This window comes from Anser anser (genome assembly GCF_964211835.1).
Source record: "Anser anser genome assembly, chromosome: 1".
Taxonomy (NCBI): Eukaryota; Metazoa; Chordata; class Aves; order Anseriformes; family Anatidae; genus Anser; species Anser anser.
In genome coordinates this window covers 1,956,919-1,981,073 of record NC_139720.1, presented here as the reverse complement: position 1 = coordinate 1,981,073, position 24,155 = coordinate 1,956,919, and the positions used below count along the sequence as shown (strand labels likewise).

Genomic DNA, 24,155 nt, shown 5'->3' with positions numbered 1-24,155 from the left:
ACGCGAATCTATTGGGGGCAATGAAACAGCGTTGGCCCCACGACAACAGGAATCGGCCTGGAGAATTTATCCTGCTGCAAACCAAGAGACTTCCCCTTACAGAGAATGCGGGACCTGGGCTAGGATCTTTTTTCTGTGTCCCCTCTCCACTCGGTCGTGCAAAGGGGCACTTTGCAATGCCGGCGGCCTCCTGGAAAGCAGCCAGCTTGAGCAACCTGAGCAATGCAGGCCTGGCTGCCGGCCAAGCAGTCAATCAGTTGAACAATTGACTTCCTACCCTCTCCCTTTTTTTTTTTTTTTTAACCCTCCCTACCTATTGATCTTGTCTGTTACATCCGCATGCCCAAGCTGAGTGCTAAAACGGACGGAGGTAGCAGGAAGGAGTTGAAGTCGTTTTGGTTCCCTGTTTCTGGTGGCATATGCAATGACTGACCATTGCTATGTGTCTGTCTTAGCTTTTTCAGTTGGCTTTTTTCATTTTTCTGTTTTCAAATTTTTTTTTTCATTTTTAAGTAGGATTCACGCTGTGATGCTTGTCGTCTGGTGCCCACCTAGGTGCTGCTGGCGGAGACTGGAGGAGGATCAGCAGCCCCATTGGGAGGCCACTGATTTGCTTCATGTGGACTCTGAGCAGTGGTCTCCAAGCAAAGCTCTCCTGTAGGGTTACCCACCCCAAACTTTTACTGCCCTCTTTGCCTGTTTTGGGGGGCAAGGAGAGGCTGGGGGCAGGCAGCAAACCCTCTTTCGCTGCTTGTGATGGTTACACAAGCAAAATCATCACTGCCCTCCAGACAGGGCCTCTTGGAGAGGAGGAAGGAGCCTGGCTGGAGACGGTCTTCATAGCCACCATCCGACTGCAGCTTTCTGCTTGGAAAGTCTTCTAGGTTTAGCTAAGATATTTTTACTATTGTTAATGTGAAAACCTTATGTGAGGGAGTCACCACAGCGTGGAGGAAAGCAGAGGGAGGGTCTAGCTTTCATTTCCCGGTTTATAAGGCATCTTTCTGCTTTTCTCCTTGGTGCTTCTAAGCTGAAATGCTCCGTCTGGTGATCCGAGGTGCTGCTTGAGTAGTTTCTGCAGAGGGGGGGAATGGAAAAAACCAGCCCCAATGGGATGTGACTCTACAAGTTGTCCTGTACTGGGGAAAAGATGTGACTGGCCAGTGACCTCCAGCTACTTGCCACCTTTTCATCAACCTTACTGCCCTGTCCCCAGTGGGGAATGGCCAAAATGGTCACTGAGGCCTCTCCTCAAGGAAGTTTTGCCCTCAAGTGGCTGCTTCTGTGCAAATCATAACCCGTGCTTTGCTCTGTGCTGTGCGACCTTGTTGTGAACGGCTGCAAGAGCTGTGGAGGAGGATGTTGGAGCTTGTCCTGTCTTTGGCTAGGATAGAGTTAATTTTCCTCCTAGTAGCTAGTAGGGTGCTGTGTTTGGGATTTAGGATGAGAATAATGTTGACAACACGCTGATGGTTTAATTGTCGCAGAGCAGTGCTTACACTAAGCCAAGGACTTTTCAGCTTCTCAGTCTGTCCTGCCAGCGGGCATACTGGGGGTGCAGCAGGAGCTGGGAGGGGACAGACCCAGGACAGCTGACCCCAACTGGCCAAAGGGGTATTCCATCCCGTATGGCTCCATATTCCCATATCCCATATTCCCCCGGCCGGCTGCCCGGGGACAGGCTGGGCATCGGTCAGCAGCTGGTGAACGTTGTGCATCACTTGTTTGTATACATTATTATTAGTAGTACTATTATTATTATTTTCCTTTCTTTTCTGTCCTAATAAATTGTCTTTATCTTAACCCACAGGTTTTCATTTATTTCTAATTCTCTCCCCCTTCCCAGAGAGGGAGGGGAGAGGGTGAGCGCATGGCTGTGTGGTGCTGAGCTGCTGGCTGGGTTAAACCGTAACAGCACTGCACTACAACCTGGTGGGTAGGGAGAGGATGGGTCAAAAAACCTCCCCACACCACGTCTGCCACCCGGGGGAGAGCTGAAGTCAGCCTTGGCCATGCTCCCACCTACCGAGATGTTAATGTCTGCTTTTATACCTGGCTGTCCCCACCCCGGTGACATTTCTTGGGGAAACATCAGCTCTGAGGTCCGAACCTCAAGCTGGTGGGACTGGGCGGTTGGCAGGTCTTGTTGGTCACTGCCTGGAACAAACCAGGCACATTCAGTTGGGTGCTGAAGCAGAAAATAGGCTTCCTCCAGCTCTTGCTTCATCTTCTTTTATTGAGCAGCCTCATAGGATCCCCTCCCTTTTCTCCCCATCGTATGTTAAACACTGCTAGGCAGCGCAGCCCCTTTAAATCTGGAAATCAATGGTATTTATTAAAAAAAAAAAAATAACACCAACAAAACACTTTCTCAAAGCTCTTGCTCTGAGAGAGGGAGGGGAGCCGTTTACCCGTTCTGCAAGGAGCAGCAGTTTCTCATGGCTGCTGACGCTGCTGTTTAAACAGGCTCCGTGCTGCAGCATGGGGGTGAAAATGCTCTTTTTGTTGCTTTAAAATGTTCCCGTTTCATGGCAGATTCACCTGGAGCAGGCAGGGCAGGTCCTCTGGGAGGGGAGGACAAATTGATGCATCCTGGGGAGCTGCAGTTCTGTGGACGTGGCTGTTGCTGGACCTCTGAGGAGGTCTCTCACCCAACACATCGTGTCACTGTGCCACTGCTGATGGCTTCTGCCATGTGGGATGTCCTGACCCACGCTCCTCTAGCTGCTTCGTGGCTCTTCTGGCTTCCTCTGGGATGTTCATTTGGAGCATCCCCTGCCCCAGGATGGTGCTGGACCAGAATTAAAGCTTTGCTGTAATGCCTTGTGTGGCTGAATGCGGCCACCTGGGGTATCAGGGCATGGTTGTGATGTGCGCAAAACCTAGCCCTGGGCTAGGATGCAGATGACACCAGGGGACAGTAGATGCCTTGGGGATAGAACAGAGTAGCTGCAAGGCTTGCAGGTTGCTTTTGGGAGCAAAAAAATATCTGATCGCTTCTTAGCAGCTCCTACTAACAGCTAGTCCAGTGTCAGAGATCTCAGTAACCAGAGCAGGTTTAAAGCACCCTGCCCTGACTCCTCAGGCAGCCCACGTGCTGGGATCAAGGCACAAATCCCATCTGGCACCCCAAATCTTGGAGCAGGGGAGATGCGTGGGATGAAGGAGAAATGTGAGATGGGAATTAGCTGGGGAAATCTCGTGCTGAGATGATGTGCCACATGCCCACTCATTTTCCAGCTACTCCGTTCGTATGAGCTTGCTTTCCCTGTGTTTATTGTAGGGCTGCTTTTGAGTGCTGAGCTGAATCGACTGGTTTTCTAGTGGGGATTTAGCTCCCAAAGCACCACAGGTGGGCAGGAATGAAAAAATAAGACCTCCATGCACCACCTAGGAATTTCTACTGGCTGCAGGACTGTTGGTTGGAGTGCTTAGCACCACGGTCTGACATGGATGCAGTAAGGATGGCCCTGTTCGGATGTGCAAATTTGTTCCTTCGATACCTACCATTAGTGCTTTCAAGAATTTGGAAAATCCCGTTTTTCCTTCCTGGTCTTGTGGCCAGAACTTCATGGGGAAAATGGTCCCAAAGGGATGTGAATACCTGCGCAGGAGGAATGGTCTGAAATGGGTGGACTGGTCCATTCCCAGCTCATGCCAGAGGAAGGCTCTGAGCATCTTCAGCTGGAGTTAGCTCTCCTGAATCACGCAATTAATCCTGCGTGGCTTGGACTGTGTAAGCATAACCCCGGTTAAGCCTGAAGAAGACGTCCAAGGGGCTTTCAAAAAGACTGGGCCGATCCCAGCCCCAGCTCTGGGTTTTGGTGCTGTTTTGGGCCACTGCTTGCAGAGGGAGCATCTCCTCCCCACGGATCAGCCCCTCAGGCTGCCCCTGGGGAGTCCCAAGCATTTCAGAGCGTTCCTCCAGACACCAACAAGTCAGTGTGTTCATATTTCCTAATGGAACAGCTCGAATTTCGTATTCAAGGGATTTAGAGAAAAATCAATTACCATAAAAATCTATTAATTGCATTTTAAAAAAAAAAAAAAAAAAAGGCTGCAAACTTTTGACCCCCTGAGGCTTATTTCTCCCAAGCAAGGAACAACCCGTATTTAACCCCATCTCTCCTCCCCTCCAGACCTAACTTCTCCTGGAAAATGTCTCTGACTCCCTGCAGCAAATGGTGCCTGATCGTCGGAGAGGGGCTGCGGAAATGCCCCTGACCAGGCTTTTCCGTGTGGACGTTTCAAAGCTGAAGGGAAGAGCTGGCATTTCCTCTGCAGAAAATTATGAACACATTTGCTTGCAAAGCTGACGGGCCCTCTAATTGACACCAGCTATTGCCTCTTTACCCTGCCTCCTGAGTTTTTTCTGGCCTTGGTTATTTTGGATGTGTTTTTCCTACCATTTAGGGGCTGGCAGTAGTTCTGACCTATTCTCTCCACCTCTGTGAGCCATTAGGATTTACTCCCTGCTTTGTCTCCTTGCTGTTGTGTTAAGCCTCGAGCCCTTGTGTTTATTTTTTTTATCTTGACGTCAAAATTCAGTGTTTTGAGTCTGGCTTTTGCTTTTGGGTGGACGCTGTCTGTCCCTTTGTTTTCCCCATCCAAATCTCCTGCAAAATTATACGTAGATGTGCAAGGATCTCAGTGACCCGTTAACTCTGATTCCATCAAAACTTGGACCTTCTTCATAACCTTTTCCTGCTTCCACATCCCAAAATTCCCATTAATTCTCTATTTAGGCCACTCTCAATATTTGTTATACATCTCGGCGTGATCTCTCGAGGGGCTGCTGGGATCTTTCTCCGTAGGATTTTGTGATGTTCCCGATGATGCTCCAAGAGCACTCATAAGTAGATGTCCCCGTGGATTCTCTGCTGGCTAATATAGAGTTGTGCTCAGCCTTCAGAGGGAGCTGCAAACAGGATATCCTTCCTCTGCCCAGCTGGCTGTTTTCAGTAGCAAAATACTTCTGAGTCTTGTTTTCCTCTATCAGAATGGGCTGAAATTGTCAAGATTTTTCTGTGTTGTGAGGTGGGGGGGAACTGTTTGGTTGTGTGATGCTTCATGCGGCGGTGGGTGTAGGGACGTGAGTCTACGTGGATCATCTGGGAAGGCTGTGCACGCTCAGATGCTGCACTGTCACGTTGGTTTGTCGTCTGTATACAACAGGAATAGCTCTTTGGTGGATGGAGTTAGCCTCTGGCACGGGGGATCCTCGGATGGGAGAAGCATGGGGTCCAGCTGGAGGTACAGGCAGGCACCAGCCAGATGAGACTGCAAACCCACTGGGTCCCATCCCTTTTAGACAGACCTTGCTGAGTGGGGTTATTTATTTATCCCCAAATGCGCTGTCAAAAATGGAAAAAGAGTTTATTACAAGCATATACACAGGAAGAATAAACGGAGAGGAACAGCCCAGCCTCTGGCACTGCCGCAAGTTTGCGAGACCTCCTTTTTTCCCCTCTTACGTCTTGCCAGGCTTCCCACAGCTCTGTCATCTGATCCAGGTGTGGGAAAGGGAGAACCTGCTCCATCGACTTTACAGACTTTGGAGGCAATTTGTTCAAGGAACTGTAAAACCTGGAGAAGTTGCCCCTATAAATTATTTACCAGAGGCAGTAAAAGATCAAGGACATTGCTGGGATTCCTTGCAAAACCCTGAGGTTTATGGGGTCATTTGCCTGCCCCTACCAGGTTTCTCTAAAGCTCTCTGTAGTGGTTTAGGAGGTCTTTGACAAGGCAGATGGCAGCCAGTGTCTGCAAAGATGAGCTGAGACCTGCCAGGTTGAAGTTTGCTAATATTTAACGTATAAAATGAGCGGTGCAGTGGCACCGAAGTGAACTGTTGGCTCTGAGTGACCTGAGCTGCCCTGGTGTGCTGATTTCACCCTGAGGGGCAGCTCACAACCCCTTTTAATTCCCCTTCCTCGAAGGGGAAATATGATGGGGAAAAAAGCTCGTGGGGTGAGATAAGGATAATTTAATGAATGGGAAAAGAAAAGAGAGGGGGGAAAAATACAAGCAAAGGATACATGGAAGGAAAGAGATCATACTTCCAATAAACAAGTGATGTTCAGCCACATGTTGGGAAGCAGGGCCTCGATACATGTAGATTTTTGGGGGGAGGATGGAGGTTTTCATACCATTGGTGTGATATCGATGCTGTCCCTGCTACAAGCACAGAGCACCGCGCTACAGGGGCTGCTGCGGGGAAAGGGACTCCATCCCGGGCAGACCTGGGTTGCAAATGGCAGTCCTCCATTGGCCTTGGCCAATATCACCCCAAATATCACATCCCAAAAGATGGAGTGCACGGGTGGAGGAAGCCCAGGTGTGATCTTGGCCTGCTGGTGGGCTGTGGATGGAGGGAGCTGCAATGGAAGCTGCAGAGCATCCCTTCATGCTCGTATAAATGGCCAACACTGCCCTGTCTTGCCTACACCCCACATTTCATTTAGGATCACAGCAGGATTTTGAAAAAAAAAAAAAAGAGAAAAAAAAAAAACACAGGAAGAGGAGAAGCAAGAGAGAAAACTACTAATTTTCCTTTCAACGTCGGAGAATAACGCCCTTGAATTGGGGATCATCTGTAATCTGGATGTGCTGCAGTCATCCATCAAGGGCCCACGCTGGCGGCACAGCAGCAGGGGTTGGGTGGGTTTTCACAGCTGCAGCTCACTGCTGGAAGGCAGAGCACAGCTTTAACTAAAATGTCAAAAGCCTATGCAAAAAAAAATAAATAAATTAAGAAGCTCAACACAGTCAAAGATTTGCCATGTAAAAGTTCAACATATATGCACAAATGTATGTATGAATTCATGCCTGCTTGTGGGAAATCTGTGGGATCTGGATTACGAAACCCTTTTGCAGCCTTTTCCTCACCTCTGCAATGTGAATTCAAGGCACAGCTATTCTGAGCCAAAGCCTCTCTACACCTACAGGGTGTTCGCATCTGCAGACATTAGCATTTGCTCTCCGAAGGCCTGGGGCTCACTGTGTTTTTCCTTTGTTTCTACAAAGCCTCCTAGGATTTATTCCTTATATGATTGTTTTCCCATGGCTGGGTAAGACTATGTTAATATGCATTTCTTACTGTATTTGTTCAGTGCTGAAACATTCAATAATATCAGGAAAAACAGTGAAGAATCGCATATCAGATGTTTATCTGCGAAAATGCGCTTTGGCTTAGCCGCCCAAAGTGGCTGCAGAAACTCAGAATTATTTTTTGTGGCTTGGGCCATTTTTTTTTATTTTTTTTCCCTGCATACATGTGAACTTGGACAGCAAATGCTGAAGATTCAAATGTGCTTTTAGTTCTGGTCTTTGCCCCTTGCTGGCTCCCCATCGCTCCCAGGGCATCGCCACGGCGCATCATACCCCTGTCCCAGCTCAGTGCCCTGGCCAGCGGTGCAGATCCCCTGGGTGAACCTGCTGTAGGATGATGTTGTCAGGTGTCTTGTCATAACACCTGCATCCTAGAGGGGTTTCCTTATTCTCCTTTCAGAATAGACCTGTATTTTCTTGGAATAACAAAGAACTGGGGAGATTGGTCAGCATTTAAACTTTTCTGATTATTTTTTATTCATGTTTTGGGCTCAGTCTATCCCAAGGACTCAAGCAGCAGGGATGTTTCCTGTACATGAATATGAAATATTTATGAAAAACAGTGGCTTTATACTAAAAGAAAGGAGATTTAGATTAGAGGTTAGGAGGAAATTCTTCACTCAGACGGTGATGAGGCCCTGGCACAGGCTGCCCAGAGAAGCTGTGGATGCCCCATCCCTGGAGGTGTTCAAGGCCAGGTTGGATGAGACCCTGAGCAACCTGATCTAGTCGGTGGCATCCCTGCCCACAGCAGGGGGCTGGAACTGGGTGAGCTTTAAGGTCCCTTCCAACCCAAACCATCCCACGGTTCTAACCGGGGAGCCTTCCCCATACAGACCAGTAAGACCATTAGGGCTGGCTTCAGTCTCAGCCATTGTGATGGACGTCTGCTCTCGAAGGACCTACATTAGCTATCTCAGTGCATACTACATGGCATTTCTGATGTTATTTTAGGTACAGATAATCCCAGAAGAGATTGTTGTATTTACAAACTAATATTGTTCACTTGGATTATATTTTGGGCAGAACTGTAGGGATATGAAGGACAGGAGGAAGAGAAGACGGGAGGAAGGAGGAAATGAAGGAAGAACTTTTGGGAAAAAAAAATAAAGGTCTCTGCAGGAACATTTCTGGAGGGATGTACATTTGTAATAGCACTAACAGAGCTCAGAAACGCATTTGGAGTGCCTTCATGCTCCGTGCTGGGTTTGCTCGTGGTCCAGGACAGACCCTGCCCTATGGAGCAGAGGATTAAATGGGAAGAGAAAAGGGGATCCTTCAGCAATGTAAGAAGGATGCTGGAGCTGAGGGGTGATGGGGTGACCTCGCCAAAGCTGACAATGTGACTCTTGCAGAAGAGCTGGAGGTAAAACAGTGTTCTTAGGTCTTAGCTCTGCACTTGTGCTGCAATACTTAATTTCCTAGAAGCTTGTTCACTACTGTTGTTAAATCCTTATTTCAGTGTTTAAAAAAAACCCCATTTGGTGGTGGTTTTCTTTTCCTCTTTCTTTTTGTTGTTGTTTTCACTCTGCAGTCACCTCCATAGCATCTAATGGCAGCGCTGCACAGAGGTTCTTGCAGGAGGTAAGAAGGAAGGATGCAGCACAGGGTAACCACTGCACGGCAAAGATCTCAATTACATCCAAGTACACCCAGCAATTAGGAGAAGAGAGAGGGGAAATATGAAACAGAAAGCACATTAGGGGGACATCATCCCTGAGGGTCTCAGAATTCAGTGCCACTAGGTGACGGGCAAGGTGACAGCAGCCCTGGTGCCCCTGTGCCTGGACACATCAGGTTGCTGTGGGCATTTGACCTTTATTTTGCGGGGGGATTCATTCAGGTGGGACTGTCCCATGCTGAGCAGGGAACCCAGCCTTCTTTTCCAAAGCAGACCAGCTCCATATATAAGGCAGTGTGGTTTTGAGGTTGCGTGGTGTTAACTGGAAGGAAAAATGTGACCCTGGAAAAGAGCTAGGCTGGATGAAGTCATTGAGCTCGTCTTTTCCCCACATCTGAATTTCCACCCTGGAAGTAGTCCATGTCTCCCCGTGAAATCTGCTCAGTCCCAGCCAAGCAGGTGAGGCTCAGACCAGGAGAAGGACTTTTTTATTGTCCATTTCAAAAGAATAAAACCCCTTCTGGCAACATCACTTCTGCTGCAGTTAGTGCTTCACAGAGAGAAGTCCCTGCCTCGCTGGGGGAGACTTCTGTAGCCTAATGAGCTGTCAGCAGTCGTCTGGGGAGCCACTAAACCATCCATGAGTAGTAACCAGAGCTTTCAGCCCCCTTTGGATCCATGATGATGGGCTGCATTTCCAAGGAAGCCACATGCAAGGCAGTTAATCCTAGATTTAGGAACCTGAAGGTCGGTCACAAGGCAGACTAATAAAGACTTGAGTATGGGTGGTTGCTGTCTGCAGCGATCTCCTAGTGATGCTCGTGGGCTGATCCTTGCTCCCTGCATGATGGAGACAGCAGATGTTTCCTTCTTCCATTGCAGCAGTAATATTCACATTTAGGCTTAATTGCCTGTGGTCGTTATTGCCTGAAGAAGGGTGATTTTAGGGAAAGGTGCTGGGAAACAAAGCTGAGCTCTCCCCTGCAGCCAGCCTCAGCAAAGAGACGGAGGAGTGAGAGGGTTTATGGAGTTTAATGCTGATTCCCCAAGTCAAGATGAGCTTTGGGAGCTAGAGGAAAGCTTCTCTTGCCACAGCAGGCAGACAGAGCATACCATTGGGATGGCGTACCTTAAAGCATCTTTTCTTCTGCAGATGAATGACTGCCCAGGCTGTGTGCTGACTCCAGGGACTGAGGAAGGGCTTCCTCCCAAGGGAAAAGAAAATGCTGTGTACCCAGCTCCTTGCCCTGGCAGCGGCCATGGCACACTACAGAGCCATGGCCATTCATGAAGGTACGTGGCAAGTGGGCTACCGTGAATGAAGCAGCTGGGGAGGATGCTGAGACACATCAGGGAGGAAAAAAAAAAAAATAAAAGGCATTTTCCAAGCAGCTATTTTGCTAACGTCACATCAGGGTGAGCTGTAGTGCTGATGCCATTGACTTTTGTGTTAGCATCCTTTTTTTTTGTTAGCAGCTGGCTAAGAGAGCATCCCAGCTGGTCCCTGGGCAGGATCTGATTTTCCCTGGTTTATGGGGAAATGAGGGGTCTGCCTGGTGTCCAGCCTCTGACACTGTCCTACTCAGCTGTTCCAGGGGAAGGTGGGGAGAAAAGGAAAATTTGCCCTCTCCTGATTCTTCTTTTGATCTCCAAGAGCTGGGACAAGCCACCACCCAAGGGATATGAGACAGAGGACCTCAAGGCAGCCTTGAAACCTCCTGCTGCTGTCTAGAGAGGCAAAGCAGCGTGAGGGCTCGCCTCCTGCCTGGCTCCCCATTGTCTGTGCAAGCCCACAGATTTTTTGGGGTACGAGTGGCTGGAACCAAAAAGACCCTGGGGAAAAGCCTTGCGCAGTTACAGCGTGATCCATCCCACATCTGTGGAGCTTTGGGGTCCTGCAGGAGGGGGAGGCTCCTTGCGATCTCCCAGGAATGCCGTGGGGCTGGCTGCGAGCCAAAGGGTCCTTCCTGTTCGAATCCCTCTGCAGCAACACCCCCCCAGGCTTTGGGGGGTGTGAATTCACCTGGCGTAAATTCAGCAAATTCAACAAGGAGTTAATGGAGGCTTTGGCACCAGCTACAGAATTAACTTGATTAAGTTCCTGTCCATCAATTAAGCCAATATAGTCAACTATAATGCTATTTAATTTGAAGCTGGGAACAGTGCAATAAATCAACGTTTACAGATGTCTCTGGCAAACCTGTGATTGATGAAACGTGGTAATTTTGGAGGTGCATGGAAAATTTCAAATAAAATCATATCCCCCTGTGATTAATATAGCTGTCTGTGTTGGTATTTTCTCCAGAAGGTACCCGTCCAAATATGCTTAACATCACATGTTCCCAGTGACAGCTTCAGGTACCTGATCCAGGCAGCAAATGGATGTGGGTTTCATTGCCCAGCTGGGCCCCACTGGAAAGGTGCTGAGCACCTGGCTCAGCATCTCACAACATGGGGTCTGGTTGCCCCTTTATAGAGAAAAGGGCACCAGGCTTCCCATTTTAATCTCGTGGAGCTCCTGCAGCTCAGTTGTCTTTCTCCTTGTTATCCCTGGGTGCAAACAGGGGCAGGAGCATTGTGCAGGGTGAGAAAGGCTCCCATGGACCAGGCATGGATGGAGGAGGCTCCTGGGGCAATGGGATGTGGAGGGGTAGCGAAGGGACCTCTGATACCAACAGCATTTTGAGCAGGTTTTCCAGATCAGGTCCAAAAATGCAGGTTTTCCAGGAAGAGCTGTTTGCACTGCCTTGAGCAGCTCCAAGAGGTGGGTGATTTTTGGGAGAGCTGTTGGAAAGCGTTCTCCATCTCGTTCAGCACTTGTTGGGATATTCTTGTGGTAACACAAGGACTGGCATTGCCTTCCCTTAAAATCCTTCTGGGGTAGCAGGGACATCAAGGTCCAAGCTAGGGCAAAGGGGTAGATCCAAGAACAGCAACAGCACCTAGGAGCACAGCTTATGGTGACCTGCTGTTAGCAGCGGAGCTGCCTCCAAGACAGCCCTGACATCCCAGCTGAAAAGGACTTACGGAGGGTCGAGAAGGAAAGGGAGATCTCAAAAGAGAGCTCTAGAAAGGGAAATTGAAATAATTATCTCCCATTGTTGTCAGGGGAAAGTGCTTTGTGTTCACAGCTGGGTGAGTTAAACCAAAAAGATCCCGTCATTACTTTTCCTGCAGTAAAGAATTGTTAAGTTGTAAAGAGCTCAGGATCAGGAGGCACAAAGGAAAATGATGAAACCAAAAAACTTGGGCAGCAAAGAGCTTTGGGGAGCCATCTGTTTGCTGCCAGTAAATGACCCTCTTTCCTGCTGCGTGGCCAAAGGGGATTGATCAGGGACACGCAGCAATGAAGGAGATCACAAAACCTGCATCTTTCCAAGCCCTTTGGGGAACCTGCTCATAGGAGTGGGGTAAAAGACAGGTAAATTGAAAAGGCTGAGCTAAAGCAGGCTTTCCATCACAGCAGAAGCATGAGAAACCCTGAAATCTCTGCAGCAAACCCTGAAATCTCTGCAGCAAACTGGAGCAAATGCTCCAGCCTGGTTGGATGTGGGTTGGGTCTCCAAACCTGCACTGCAAGTCCAGAGCAATAGTGACACAAAATGCGAAAAAATATGAAGAGGTTGAGTCCACTCATGGTGAACAAGCCTGAATACAAAAGTCTTCCTCCAGCAGTCAGTGCAGTCAATTTTTTAGCAGCTTTACAATAAGAACTCAGCATCTACCTGCAATGGAGAGAAAAGCCAAAGAAAATACAAATTTTGAACTTCCCTTTTAGAGACTTCATTACTTTAACCATGCCTAAAAGTCAACAGATTTCTGCCCTTGAAATATATTTATTGGATTCCTAAAGAAAGTGAAATTAAATTAAAAGACTGAGCAGCGTAAAGGGAAATATGCCTTGATGTTCATTAAACAAATTTCCCCATACACCTGCCCCTTCGGTGCCAGCTGTCATTGGATAGCTCTGGCTTGCACCGAAAGCACTCTCACGTTGCTCATTCTTCACATGTGACATTTTTTCCACGCTCAGGGCTGCTGACAGTTTGGGAAGAGGAGAGTATTGCAGATCTGAATGCATGGGGTGTCCATGCAAGACTGGAGGACCTGGTTGTTTTAGGACTGGCGAAGTATGTGTGGCCCCATGTCTGCATTGTGTGCCTCATGACGGCTCTGAGACCTTAATGACAAGAAGACCAGGGTGGTTAATAGGGTGACAGAGCTGCCACATTGCCAATTTTCAGTTGTGCATGTTGTAGGTGTCAGCTTCTGAGCATACGAAACCCCTAGACGTCCCCTTGCTGCCAGCGTGGTCTACCACCTTGATGGATATGGGCCCCAGTGTTTGTGCTTCAAATGGGGAACTTCACGGGGTGGGAACAGCAAAATGGCGACTTAGAGAGAAATTAGAGAGAATGAAGCAGCCTGTTGCTCTGGGAGGCCCATGCTTACCCACTTCATTGGGCTGAAGCATGGTCTCTCTCCCTTAGCTGTAATATCTCAAGGGTTCATGTGGCTCAGAGGGGTTTATCTCCTGGCTGGTTTCATGATGTGAGATGAGCTCTTCTCCTTCAGTGTGCAGGACAGCAGAGGTGGCCGATGTCTTGTTCCTCGTGGGACAGTCCCAGGGCGCAGAGACAGAGAGCACGCGGCTGGTGAAGGACTTCATCAGCGGCATGGCCCGCTCCTTTGAGAACGTGGTGATGGGCAAAGGAGGCATCCGGCTGGCAGTGGCACTCTATGGAGAGAAACCAAGGTGGGTCAATCTATCTACCAGAAACACGTGGGTTTCGATAGCCCTACACCTCTAAATGGGGACTGTTTTTGCTAAGCAACCATCTCCCTTGGTTAAAGAGCTCTTGCTGCTTGGTTGAACTCTTGGAAGAGCAAAGCAAGAGTTCAGCCCCCAGCAATGCCACCAGAGTCTAGAGGGGCTTGGCTATGGGGAACTCTTCCAGGGCAGGGAGGGTAGCACTTAATGCAGCCACAAGAAACTCCCTGCTGTCCAATTTCAGATACTATTTTTAAAATAAGAAGACTCTGGGCTTCCCCTGACCACTGTGAAGAAGAATTCTTGACTACCTGTGAGCCTAGTGTGACCATCTAAGTGTCATCATCATTGTTGGTCATTATCATTAATGATGCAAATTTGCTGTAATGACAGCATTTTATTGTCCTTTATTCCCCCATACTTCCCCATCTCTCACCCCCAGGATGAGTATTGAACTGACGGATTATGTGACCATCGAAGAAATACTGGTGGCAATTCAGGAGCTCTCGTTCAAAAGAAGCAACCTAAAAACGGGGGCTGCCCTGGCGTTTGCAGCTCATGCCATGTCTCGCCCAGCCACGTTGCGAGAGGATGCAGCAAAGGTAAGCGACCTTCTGTGACAACTTCCCTGGTGTAATCCTTGTCAGGGATCAGACCTCTGACTTCTCCACCCATGGGAATGAATGAGCCAGCTGGGTTGTAGTCACCCCATCTGCTTTTTGACTTGGAGTTGGGGTACTTCATTTAGGAGCCCATTCGGCTTCAGGTCTGTGATAGAAAGAGACAGGCACATGCAGATTTTCAAGGGCTGGCTCACCTTATGGAGATACTCAGAGTGTTCTGGTCTCAGATGCCTCCAGCTAAGTATCCAAATTCAGAGCACTTACTGCTCAAGCTAACTGAGCAGGCTCAGGACGTGATTTAGACAAGGAAACAAGTCGTGGCAGCATCGGTTCCTCCTACGTGCTGTTGGTAACAGTATGCATGCACCTGCTCCACTTAGGGACAGCTCAAGTACACAACCGGAATCTTATTTAAAAAGTAGGCATGTGGCAGTGTCCCTACCTTTTGGGCATAAGTTTTGGGTCATCAGTTCCATCAGATCGTTTTTTAACAGTGGTTTAGTTCATACTTTCTGAGTGGTTTTCAATTCTGAGGATGCTAAAGAGAAGGCACCGCATTCTGTCTTGCTTTGCGGACCGCGCAAGGCTGTTTGCTCTGCCCTGCCAGTAGACAGCCTTGAAATCAAGAATGGGGCAGCCTTGCACCCCATGCATTGAGTCTGAAACTGTCATGGCCAGCTTTTGCCTCCCGGGGCCTTCCCACATTTACAGCTCAGTGCTGCACCTTTTCTTTTGCCCTAAGATCATACATTGCATTTAGGGGGATGCACTTCATCCAAGGCTTGGGCTGTTGGTTTGAAAATCCTGCAGCTTCCTCTTCAAGCCCCTCGTGTTGTGCTCATTCATTCTCTGGCTCTGACTCCAACTCTTGTAGGTAGTTGTTTTGATCACGGATGGGAAATCCAGCGACTCAGTTGAAGACAAAGCCCACGTCCTGCAGGATCGGGGAGTGACAGTATTTGCTGTAGGTACGTATGGACACAAAAAGCTATGTGGAGCATTGTACCAACTACTGTGTGTGAACCACCGCACGGTCTACACACCAGGGAAGGTTCCAGATGCACAAAGCACCCGCCTCTAAACACTGCACCCATCTCTAGGCTCAGCCACCAGCAACTACTGCACGTAGGAGAAAAACACATCTGTGCTGTGCTTGGATATTTGTTGTTGTTGTCAATCGCTGATTTATGCAGCGGAAATCTGCAGTTTTGCATCTGTCAAAATTACTTGTGAATTCAGGAAGAGTTCAATAAACAGTTCCATAAAAGTCAAAATGTTTTGATGTGACATTTTCAAAAACGAAATGGTTTTACTTTTGAAGGTTTCTCTTAATAGGGTTTAGAGGCTGACTTCAAGTGTCCATCAGAACAATTTCACGGGAAAGGAAAAATTTCAGCCCCCTCTGCCCCCAGGTTAAATACAGCCATTTATTACAAGCCAAACCCTTCCTTTCCGCAAGTATTTTGGGGAGAAAAAGGAGGTGGTGGTGGTGTTCCATTAGAGAGAGCGAGCAGGCAAATTTGGACCAATGCAAGCTGAAAATTATGAGTGATTTCTTTTTTCCTTTTCTGATTCAACCACTGGAAGATGCAGCAATTTTCACACAGCCTCCGTCCCTTTGACTAATCATCCATCATAAGGGCAGAAACATCTCTGTATCCAACGGGAAGGATGAGGCCAGATCCTACCCCCTCCCTTTCACTATCCACCGTAAGCATCCCATCAGTGGCAAGTCCCCTAGGGCAATCTCCAACATGCCTCGGGAGGAAAACTTGGCTTCTTTTCCCTAATGGAAGAGGCTTCAACTGCTCCACCACTGCCCATACAGACTGAGTCTCCATTCCTTGTTTCAGCCTTCACTGTGGGCAGCGTGACCATAAAGCCAGCATAAAGCACAAAGGGCAGCACGTTGCTCCCTCTTGCTCTTGCAAGACCTTTGCCAATGCCTCACCTACCCCACTGATGTCTCTGGTGTTCTCCTTTCCTCTTCTTTTCTTCGCCTAGGAATTAAGGATGCTGACAAGCAGGAACTGAACAAAATAGCTTCTGAGCCCACAGCAGAGCACGTGGTTTACGTTGACGATTTTCACCTGCTCCACAACGTGGCCCCCAAGCTCTCTCGAAGGCTCTGCTTCACTGCCTCAGAGCCACCACGGCCCATCAAGCAGACTGTGCAAGGTATTTTGGGGTTCTCCCCTTATCCCATTTTCCACCTGCTCAAACCAGCCACTTCCCAGTCCCTGGATGTGCCAGCCACGCCACGGAGGTGGACCTCGCACGTCCCTTCTGGTCCCATCACAAGGGAGTTTTATGGGTTGGATGACCCTAGAGGAGCAGCCAGCTCCATGGAGCACCTGTCGCTTAGGGGCAGTGGTCCTGTGTTTTTCACTTGTATCTGCATTGCCGTGGTTTGTCTGGTGATACGGGGTCCCGATGCTCTCGCTGCCCATTGGGGCAATGGGGCAGCAGTTCTGCCCCTCGGGGTTTTCGTGATGGGCCTCCCGTGGTGAATTCTGGCAGCACAGCTCCATGTCAGAAGGAATTTCATCCTCAAAACAGATGCAAAAAGCAGCCAAAGAGATGTCCAAAGAGATCTGGATCTCACCAAAGAGATACAGAGGTGCAGCAAACATAGAGGTGGTGGCAATGAATTCCTGCCCCCTTCCTGGCACACAAACTTAAGTTTAAATCTTAGGGCAGAGTTTGGAAGAACTTTATCCAAGTCCTTAGAACATCTTTTTTTGTTTGTTTTCTCTGTGGTTCTGTATCTCTTCAGGGCTTCCTGTGATGCTTCATGGAGAGTTTGAGCTTTCTGGCAGAACCATCTATGCTGGCAGGAAGGAGAAGGGCAGAAAGGAGCTGATACACTATGCTTTAAGCAGGTGTTCACAGGGCAAGCGTAGCCAGAAACAGTTTTGTTTTCCCTTCTTGTGCTGTCAAGCAATTTGTCAAAAAACCTGCTTGCATGGTTCTGGACTGGAAACAGAGGCTTTTTCTGCATTGAATATAGTGACTCCATCGACAAAAGGCCTGTGCATCATGGTCCAAACCAAAGACCTTTCTTTTCTCTTTTCACAGCTGAGAAGATCGTTGGCCCCCGGGATCTGCACGTCAGTGAGCACAGCCACAGCTCACTGCGGCTCACGTGGATGCCGGCTACAGGGAGGGTGACGGGGTACCGGGTCCACTTGCATCCCTTGTTGCCTTCAGGGCAGCCAGTTTTGGAGGACCAGCGGCAGGTAGAGATGCTTTCCCGTCTTGCGGAGCCCCAGCTGTGGGTCTCAGTGTTTGAGATGAATCCTATTCTGGGGCTGTTGATGGCACAGCCTGGTTTGGAGATGGCACCGTGTCCCTCAGCCACCCCGGTCACAGCCCAGTTCATTGCCATAAACTGCCGGAGCTGCTTGTTTGAAGGGAAGCTCTGTAGGTAGACCATCAGGTCTGCTGGTGTGTCATTTGGAAAGGAAGAGTGGAAGGACAATATGGCACAAACTGTCACAAGCTCCTTTAGGATCAATAAGAACAGGTTAATAGGAACTGCTCCTTTTTTTCCTTACCTCTGTGATACCACATCTCAAATAAGTCCAGCCAGCTTCCATAATAGCAGCTCCTATTCTTCTTGCCACCAAGTTTGTTTGCCTTGGTAAATTTTCTGCATGTTTTGGTTTGGGATTTGCCATGTCCTTGTGAGAGGGAGGATGCCACGTGTGCCAGCTCGCTCCGGGTCAGCTGGGTCACTGCACAGAGTGTGAAAGCAGGATTGAAGGATGGAAGATGTATGCCTAAGAGCTCTGATTTCCAATAAGAGAACAAACCTATGAAAGCATAAAGTATTAAGGTTAAGATTATTAATTGTATTAATTTTTAAGGTTGCATTTAACGAGAAGGATCATTTTTTGACTGCTTCAGAATCTCATAAGAACATAGTAAGAACCCAAAAGTTAGGTCTACTTCTCTTGCCCTCAGGCTACGTTGAAATCTCCCTATATGAGCTTTTCCAACCTAAGTGATTCTGTGAAAATGATTCCAAAAGAAACCCTCTTTGTCAAAAATAGTTGCTTTTCCTCCATTGTCTTTGAAGTGAGTACTGGGAAACACCTTCACCGTTGTGCATGCTCTTGTTTTCACGGAGTTTCTTCTGAGCTATCCCATGAAACCCGCCCTTGGCACTGTCCCGTGTCAGTGCCATGTCCCATGTGAACCCGGATATCATTTGAGGATTGCAATGTACGTAAAATCCATTAGTACATTTTAAGAGACTCCTGCCGATGGAAGCACCTTGCACTAGAGGAGAAGCCTTGTATTCCTAACCTGCTGTGAATATGGGTGTTACGACCATCACAGAGGTGTAACGATGTCCTTTGTCCCTCTGTGTGACAGATAACGGTGGATGGCGACAAACGCACCGTGCTGGTACCTGATCTGAAACCCAACACCAAGTACGTCTTCACGGTGAGAGCTGTCTATACAGATGCCCTTGGGGAATCGGCAGCTGTCAAGGGGAAGACTAGTGAGTATCTCTTCTGCAGTCACCCCCACACGTCACTTGTCCATGTGGGCACAGGAAGAGAACCACCCAAAAACCATATGCACAAGGAGTGAGGGATGGAGGCGTAGGAGGAATATCTCAAGTAAAACAGCATATGTGGTTCTTGGTATGATGTGCAGCATTCTTGAGCAGGTGCAGAGTAACCCACGCAGCACCTGAAAGCACAGGGTGTAGCTCATATCATCTGATTTAATAACCAGTGGGATTTAAAAAATTCAGGTTGGGATTTAGTTAATGTACCTCCCACGTACCTGGGATGAAGGAAACCTTTGGAGACCGTGGGTTTAGAAACACAAACACTGGGGTTCTGGAGAGATTTATATTCTAAACACCTTGTTTTGGAAGTGGGACTGTCCAAAAGGTTTGGGTTGGCACTATGTACGTGTACACACTTAGAGTTTCACTTCACACAAGGAGAACACCAAGGTGGTATGATCATGGCTTCTAGGACATGCCTCAAGAAGTGATCTCTGGTCCCATGAAATGATCTGGACTTCCTCCAGATTGTGATCTGCCATGCCGAATTCCTTTGCTTTCACATTGCTGGCTATAATGACAAGGTTCTTGGAAACAAAGTTCACTCTTGAAGTGCAAGGCACTGGGTCAGATGTGATAGATGGAGCAGGTTTTGGCCCAGAAATCTCTGCACTACTTTCAGGGGCTTTAAGGGGTAAGGGGGCACAGTAATTCCACTTTTCTCCCTGTTTTGCATGAAGCACCAAGTCTGCTTTGCCCATGGCATTTTGAAAATAATTATTCCTTTTTCCTTTCCTTTTGTTTCTTCTCCCCAACCCCACAATGTCTAAATTGCTTGTTTTCTTGAGGGAAGATCTCCGACAGGATGAATAAATAAAGAGCCTCAATGAGGTTGATTCATATGTACTTGCCGCAAAGAAGATGGAATGGTTTTATGGGTAGAAATAAAGTCATTTGATCTCTCCTCTTATTATCCCCAACATGAAGGCAGAGGTAGAAGCTATAAATCTGTCTGCCATGGCTGGCTGGATCAAAATGGGCTCCTCTTTGTAAGAGCCACATCCATGGGCTCAAGTAATGTTCGATTCCTATGTTCTTGCTCAACCTGCCTGAAACCACTGCAGTTTTATCTGCTCACGAGGCAATGCCCTCATGATAGATGGATGGTTAGATATTTCACAGCTTGCAACACCGTTCAAAGAGGAAGCCCCCAGGCACGCTGACATGGGGGTTTTCTGCTCATTTTTCAAGTGGACAAGGGTGCGATAGAGGGGGAAGTTTACTTCTGAGGATATAGCTGCCGCAATAGGGAGAGATGGCGCTGCTTACTGTTGTGTCTCTTTGTCTCTGAAGACAAAAATATTTCCAAGGGTCTTGGATGTGGGGCTTTATTAAAGCACTGTCCTATCCATTTCTGCACTATTTTTGTACCCCAAAGCACCTGTGCCTCCAGTCACTAATTTCCGGGTGATAGAAGAAGGACTTTTTAGCTTGAAGGTTGCTTGGACACCTCCCCTGGGCAAGCTGGAAGGCTACAAGATCTACATCCCCAGAGGTGAGTTCAGTTTTCTCAGCGTTTGCTTTAAGAGGAGCAGCAAAAGTGCCATTTTATCCAAGGAATACTGCACCACAGTGCTCCTGGCATTACTCTGGAAGGAGGCCAGGTTAGCTTCTTCCAGACATTGTGGTTCCCCTGGGATGGAAGAAGAGAGTCCTTTGAAGGACCTTCTTTTGCAGGAGAAGGTGGGCATGATGCTGTGGATGCCTTATAACCATATGCACCATCATATCCTGATCTACCCTGGATGTTTTTCATACTCAAGTATCCCTCTTCTCCTTGTTTTGCAGCCAACAGACCGGGAATGACCTACGAGCAAGTTCTGCGGGGCGATGTTTCCTCCCACGTGCTGGATAACCTGCAGGAGGACAGAGAGTACAGCGTCAGCATCTACGCCGTGTACCCCCAGGGGCCAAGCCAGCCCGTGGCTGCTGTGGGGAGAACATGTAAGAGGTTTGACTCCTTGGCTGCCCCCTTCTTGCCCTGGGCTTTTCTTTCAAACCCTTTGCCGTTGATAAGCACCTCATGGTTGGTGGGAATGGCATCTATACATGCATCAAAAGAGCAGTGCTCAACGCGTCCTTCCTAACTCCATTTTTGAGCCGTGCTCTTTCCCTATCATGTGCATTGATCCTTGAACACCACCACGCTGCTGGGGTGGAAAGGTGGAAGATCGGCCACTCACCCCTCTGTTTTGCACCCACACTGCAGAAAAGAAGCAAGGTTGGTGCCTTAGAGGTACTGGTTGTGGAAAGCAGTGGCCACAGATTTGGGTATTTGTGCCAGCGCTTTTACAAGAAGCCTTCGACCTTTCAGGCAAAGCAGGAGCCCTTAGAAATCCCTTTCCTGTTGACAGACAGGTTGCAGGGACAGTGATAGAAGGAGGGCAGCCAGCAAAATCCTCCGCTGCTCAGTAGGTGCTTTGAAAGATTTCTTCCCTGTCCTTCCAGTGAAGCTCCTGCCCGTGAAAAGTATCTTGCTGCAGAACGAGACCACTGACACGCTGCAGGCGAGGTGGAGCCCTGTCCGGGGAGCAACAGGCTACAGGCTCACCTGGACATCAGCAGGTAAAAACAGGGGAGCCGGCTGCAGGCGTTGGTGGTCAGGGAGCTGGGGAGGCCCGAGCTGAGAAGTCCCCAGGCACTGGATGCACTGCCCACTTCGTGCCAGCCGTGCAACAAGAGTCTGGAGAGATCCAGGTTCTCTGTGTCTGTTGCATCAAGACCTGACTTTGGCCTCCAGCATCCCATATCCCCCTGAGAATGCATCCTCATTCTCAGATTTTAGTGTTTGAAAACAGATCTGCACTAGCAGCTGGAGCCTCTCCCCTGCACTGAACCCAAACATATTCTCATTGCTGGTGTGGGGGAGTAGAAGTTAAAAAATCAGGCCCGATGGCGTATTTTGGTCTTGGGAGATGGATGTCTCTGTGGTTCAAAGAGGAGATGGGTGTCGAGACACCTGGGCTCCGTCACAGGCTTTGAAAAAATAGCACTCTCTCCTCTGGCTCAGCTCCCATGCTAATGAAATAAGGAGATATCTCCCATGGGGGGTTAGCTGGAGAACAGCTCTGAAGGTCATCAGAAGGGAAAAATCTTTATGGGGAGGATATAACACTGCTTTTATTGCTTTGTAGTGAATGGTTCTCTGGAAAAAAATAAAAATAAAAATAAAAATCAAGGCACACCCCAAAACTCAGCTGTTTGGCCAGTCTTTGCTTGATGTCCCAAATAGAAATGGAGCATGTGCCTAGCCTGCCACATCTTGAGGGGACAATGAGCGATGTCCTCAGCTGAAGGAGCAACAACACATCACCTCTGCTCTGGGGTTGTGGTAGCTGAGCAGCTCTTTTACTGAATGCTGGTTCACCCCAAATCCAGAGGTGACAAAAATCCCAAGGGACAGTCCTCCCTCACAACTGCGGGGTCCTTCTCCCATGCTCCATCCCATCCTGCCCCATCCCACCCCATCCCATCCCACCCCATCCCATCCCATCCCGCCCCATCCCATCCCATCCCATCCCATCCCATCCCATCCCATCCCATCCCATCCCATCCCATCCCATCCCATCCCATCCCATCCCATCCCATCCCATCCCATCCCATCCCAGCAGCCTGTGTTATGGGTGCAGGGGCACTGGGATTGGACACCTGTTCTCCGTCCCCATGCAGCCATCCCAGGTGCTGGAGGATGTGGGTTTTTCTTCTCTGACAGAGAATAGATAAAAATAAATGAACGCCTGATACGGAGAGAAGGTCTGTGGAGGGGGGGGTCGGAGAGGGGGATGGGGCGCAGGGTGCTGGTGGAAGCAGAAGATGGAGACATGGCACCCTCCAGTGACCAAACTGTAAATGGCAGCCCCCCCCCCCAATCCCAACCTGCTGCTGCCTGCACCTCTCTGCCCCTCTGAAAAGGGGGGTCTGACCCCCAAGGATTAGGTTTTAACTCTTCTCTGTCCGTGATTCCCTCTGGAGTGATGCTGAGAGGTTCTGCTGAGCGGTTTCTAGTCCATGATACAAAAATAGGATTAACATAGAGAAAATGTTGTTTGTGGCATCAGTTGTCTCCCGTGTCCAGGAGGGAAGGCAGAATGGCTCCAGCAGCATGTCACCCAGAGCTGGGCAGTGTGTGGACCCTCTTAAGGGACTGCTCACAGCCCCATGTACATCAATTTCTGTGTTTTTACCTCAGTTATTTTCTTTGGCCTGCGAAGTCCTAAGCCACTTTGATCAGTTGGTGATCACTGAGGTCTGTCCAAATGCTTGTGGGATATTTCTATCTGTATATGCATTACCTCCTCAACCAAGATGTGTGCTAAGCACCATCCCTACTGTCCTCGGCTTGAGGACTTCATGGGCACAGGTGCAGGCCAGGAGGACAAAATGCCATTTAATCTCAGGCAACCGAGATAGTCCTTGAGTGTCTGTGTGATTGCCCACCACCCTCCCAGATGGGGGGTCCTCCTTGGCCTGACCTGAGGGACCTCACCTATCATTTCCCTTTGCAGAGGGCAGCATCCAGGACGTGAACCTCAGCAACGCCTACACCTACTACATGATCCAGGGGCTGCAGCCTGGCACAGAATACAATGTCACCATCAACCCCATCTTCGGAGATGTCGAGGGGCCGGTGGTGAGCGCAAAAGCAACCACAGGTGGGTGCCCTGCAGCAGGGCGTGAGCAAGGGAACCAGCCCTAAAGGACATGGATGGGGTGAGGATGTGCTGGCAGCACAGAGTTGGTGTCATTTGTGGCCACCACCCTGCTCGTTTGGTGCAGAGAGCTGTCTGGGGGTCACTTAGAAGCTGTGGGGACCTTGATGCAACCGGGCAACTCCGCTCTCTTGCAGTGGCTTCAAGCACTGTCCAGATGCTGAAAGTGAGTGAAATATCCATCAGTGGTGCTCTGGTCTCCTGGGACTCGGTTGCTGGGGCCACTGGGTACCGAGTGGCATGGGGTCCTACACCAGGTAAGACCCCGCTCTCCTCCAGCCTGTATCAACCACACCAGCTCCTGACTAGAACTGTGAGAAACTAAAAACAAAATAAAAATACCTGCCCCCAACCACCCTCTTCCACCTCCTCCCCCGAAGAGGCACAGGGGAACGGGGAATGGGGGCTGTGGTCAGTCCCTGACACTTTGTCCCCGACACTCCTTCACGGTCCCTCTCTGCCCCTGCTCCAGGTGGGGTCCCTCCCATACTGATCCTATGGAGGCTTCAAGAACTGCTCCCACACGGCTCCGTCCCACGGGGTCCATCCCCCAGGAGCAAACTGCTCCAGCACGGGTCCCCCACGGGCGGCAGCTCCCCCCAGCCCCCCTGCTCCTGCCTGGGCTCCTCTCCACGGGCTGCAGCTCCGGCCCGGGGCCTGCTCCTGCGGGGGCTCTCCACGGGCCGCAGCCTCCTCCAGGCCACATCCACCTGCTCCACCGGGGGCTCCTCCACGG

The 24,155-nt window shown here is 49.3% G+C and overlaps 1 protein-coding gene across 1 annotated transcript in view; it reads left to right on the top strand.

The window, feature by feature from the left end:
- The window catches only part of LOC310879930 (uncharacterized protein), a 112,639-nt gene that overhangs the window by 7,759 nt on the left and 80,725 nt on the right, over positions 1–24,155 (top strand). Inside the window, exons 2-13 of the mRNA XM_083794990.1 lie at positions 9,885–10,024; positions 13,307–13,487; positions 13,945–14,104; positions 15,000–15,093; positions 16,130–16,303; positions 17,204–17,364; positions 18,506–18,635; positions 20,089–20,205; positions 20,499–20,654; positions 21,159–21,275; positions 23,216–23,362; positions 23,557–23,676. Coding sequence (XP_083651116.1) covers positions 9,955–10,024; positions 13,307–13,487; positions 13,945–14,104; positions 15,000–15,093; positions 16,130–16,303; positions 17,204–17,364; positions 18,506–18,635; positions 20,089–20,205; positions 20,499–20,654; positions 21,159–21,275; positions 23,216–23,362; positions 23,557–23,676 — 1,627 coding nt within the window. The 5' untranslated portion in view covers positions 9,885–9,954. The remainder of the gene's footprint in view (positions 1–9,884; positions 10,025–13,306; positions 13,488–13,944; positions 14,105–14,999; positions 15,094–16,129; positions 16,304–17,203; positions 17,365–18,505; positions 18,636–20,088; positions 20,206–20,498; positions 20,655–21,158; positions 21,276–23,215; positions 23,363–23,556; positions 23,677–24,155) is intronic.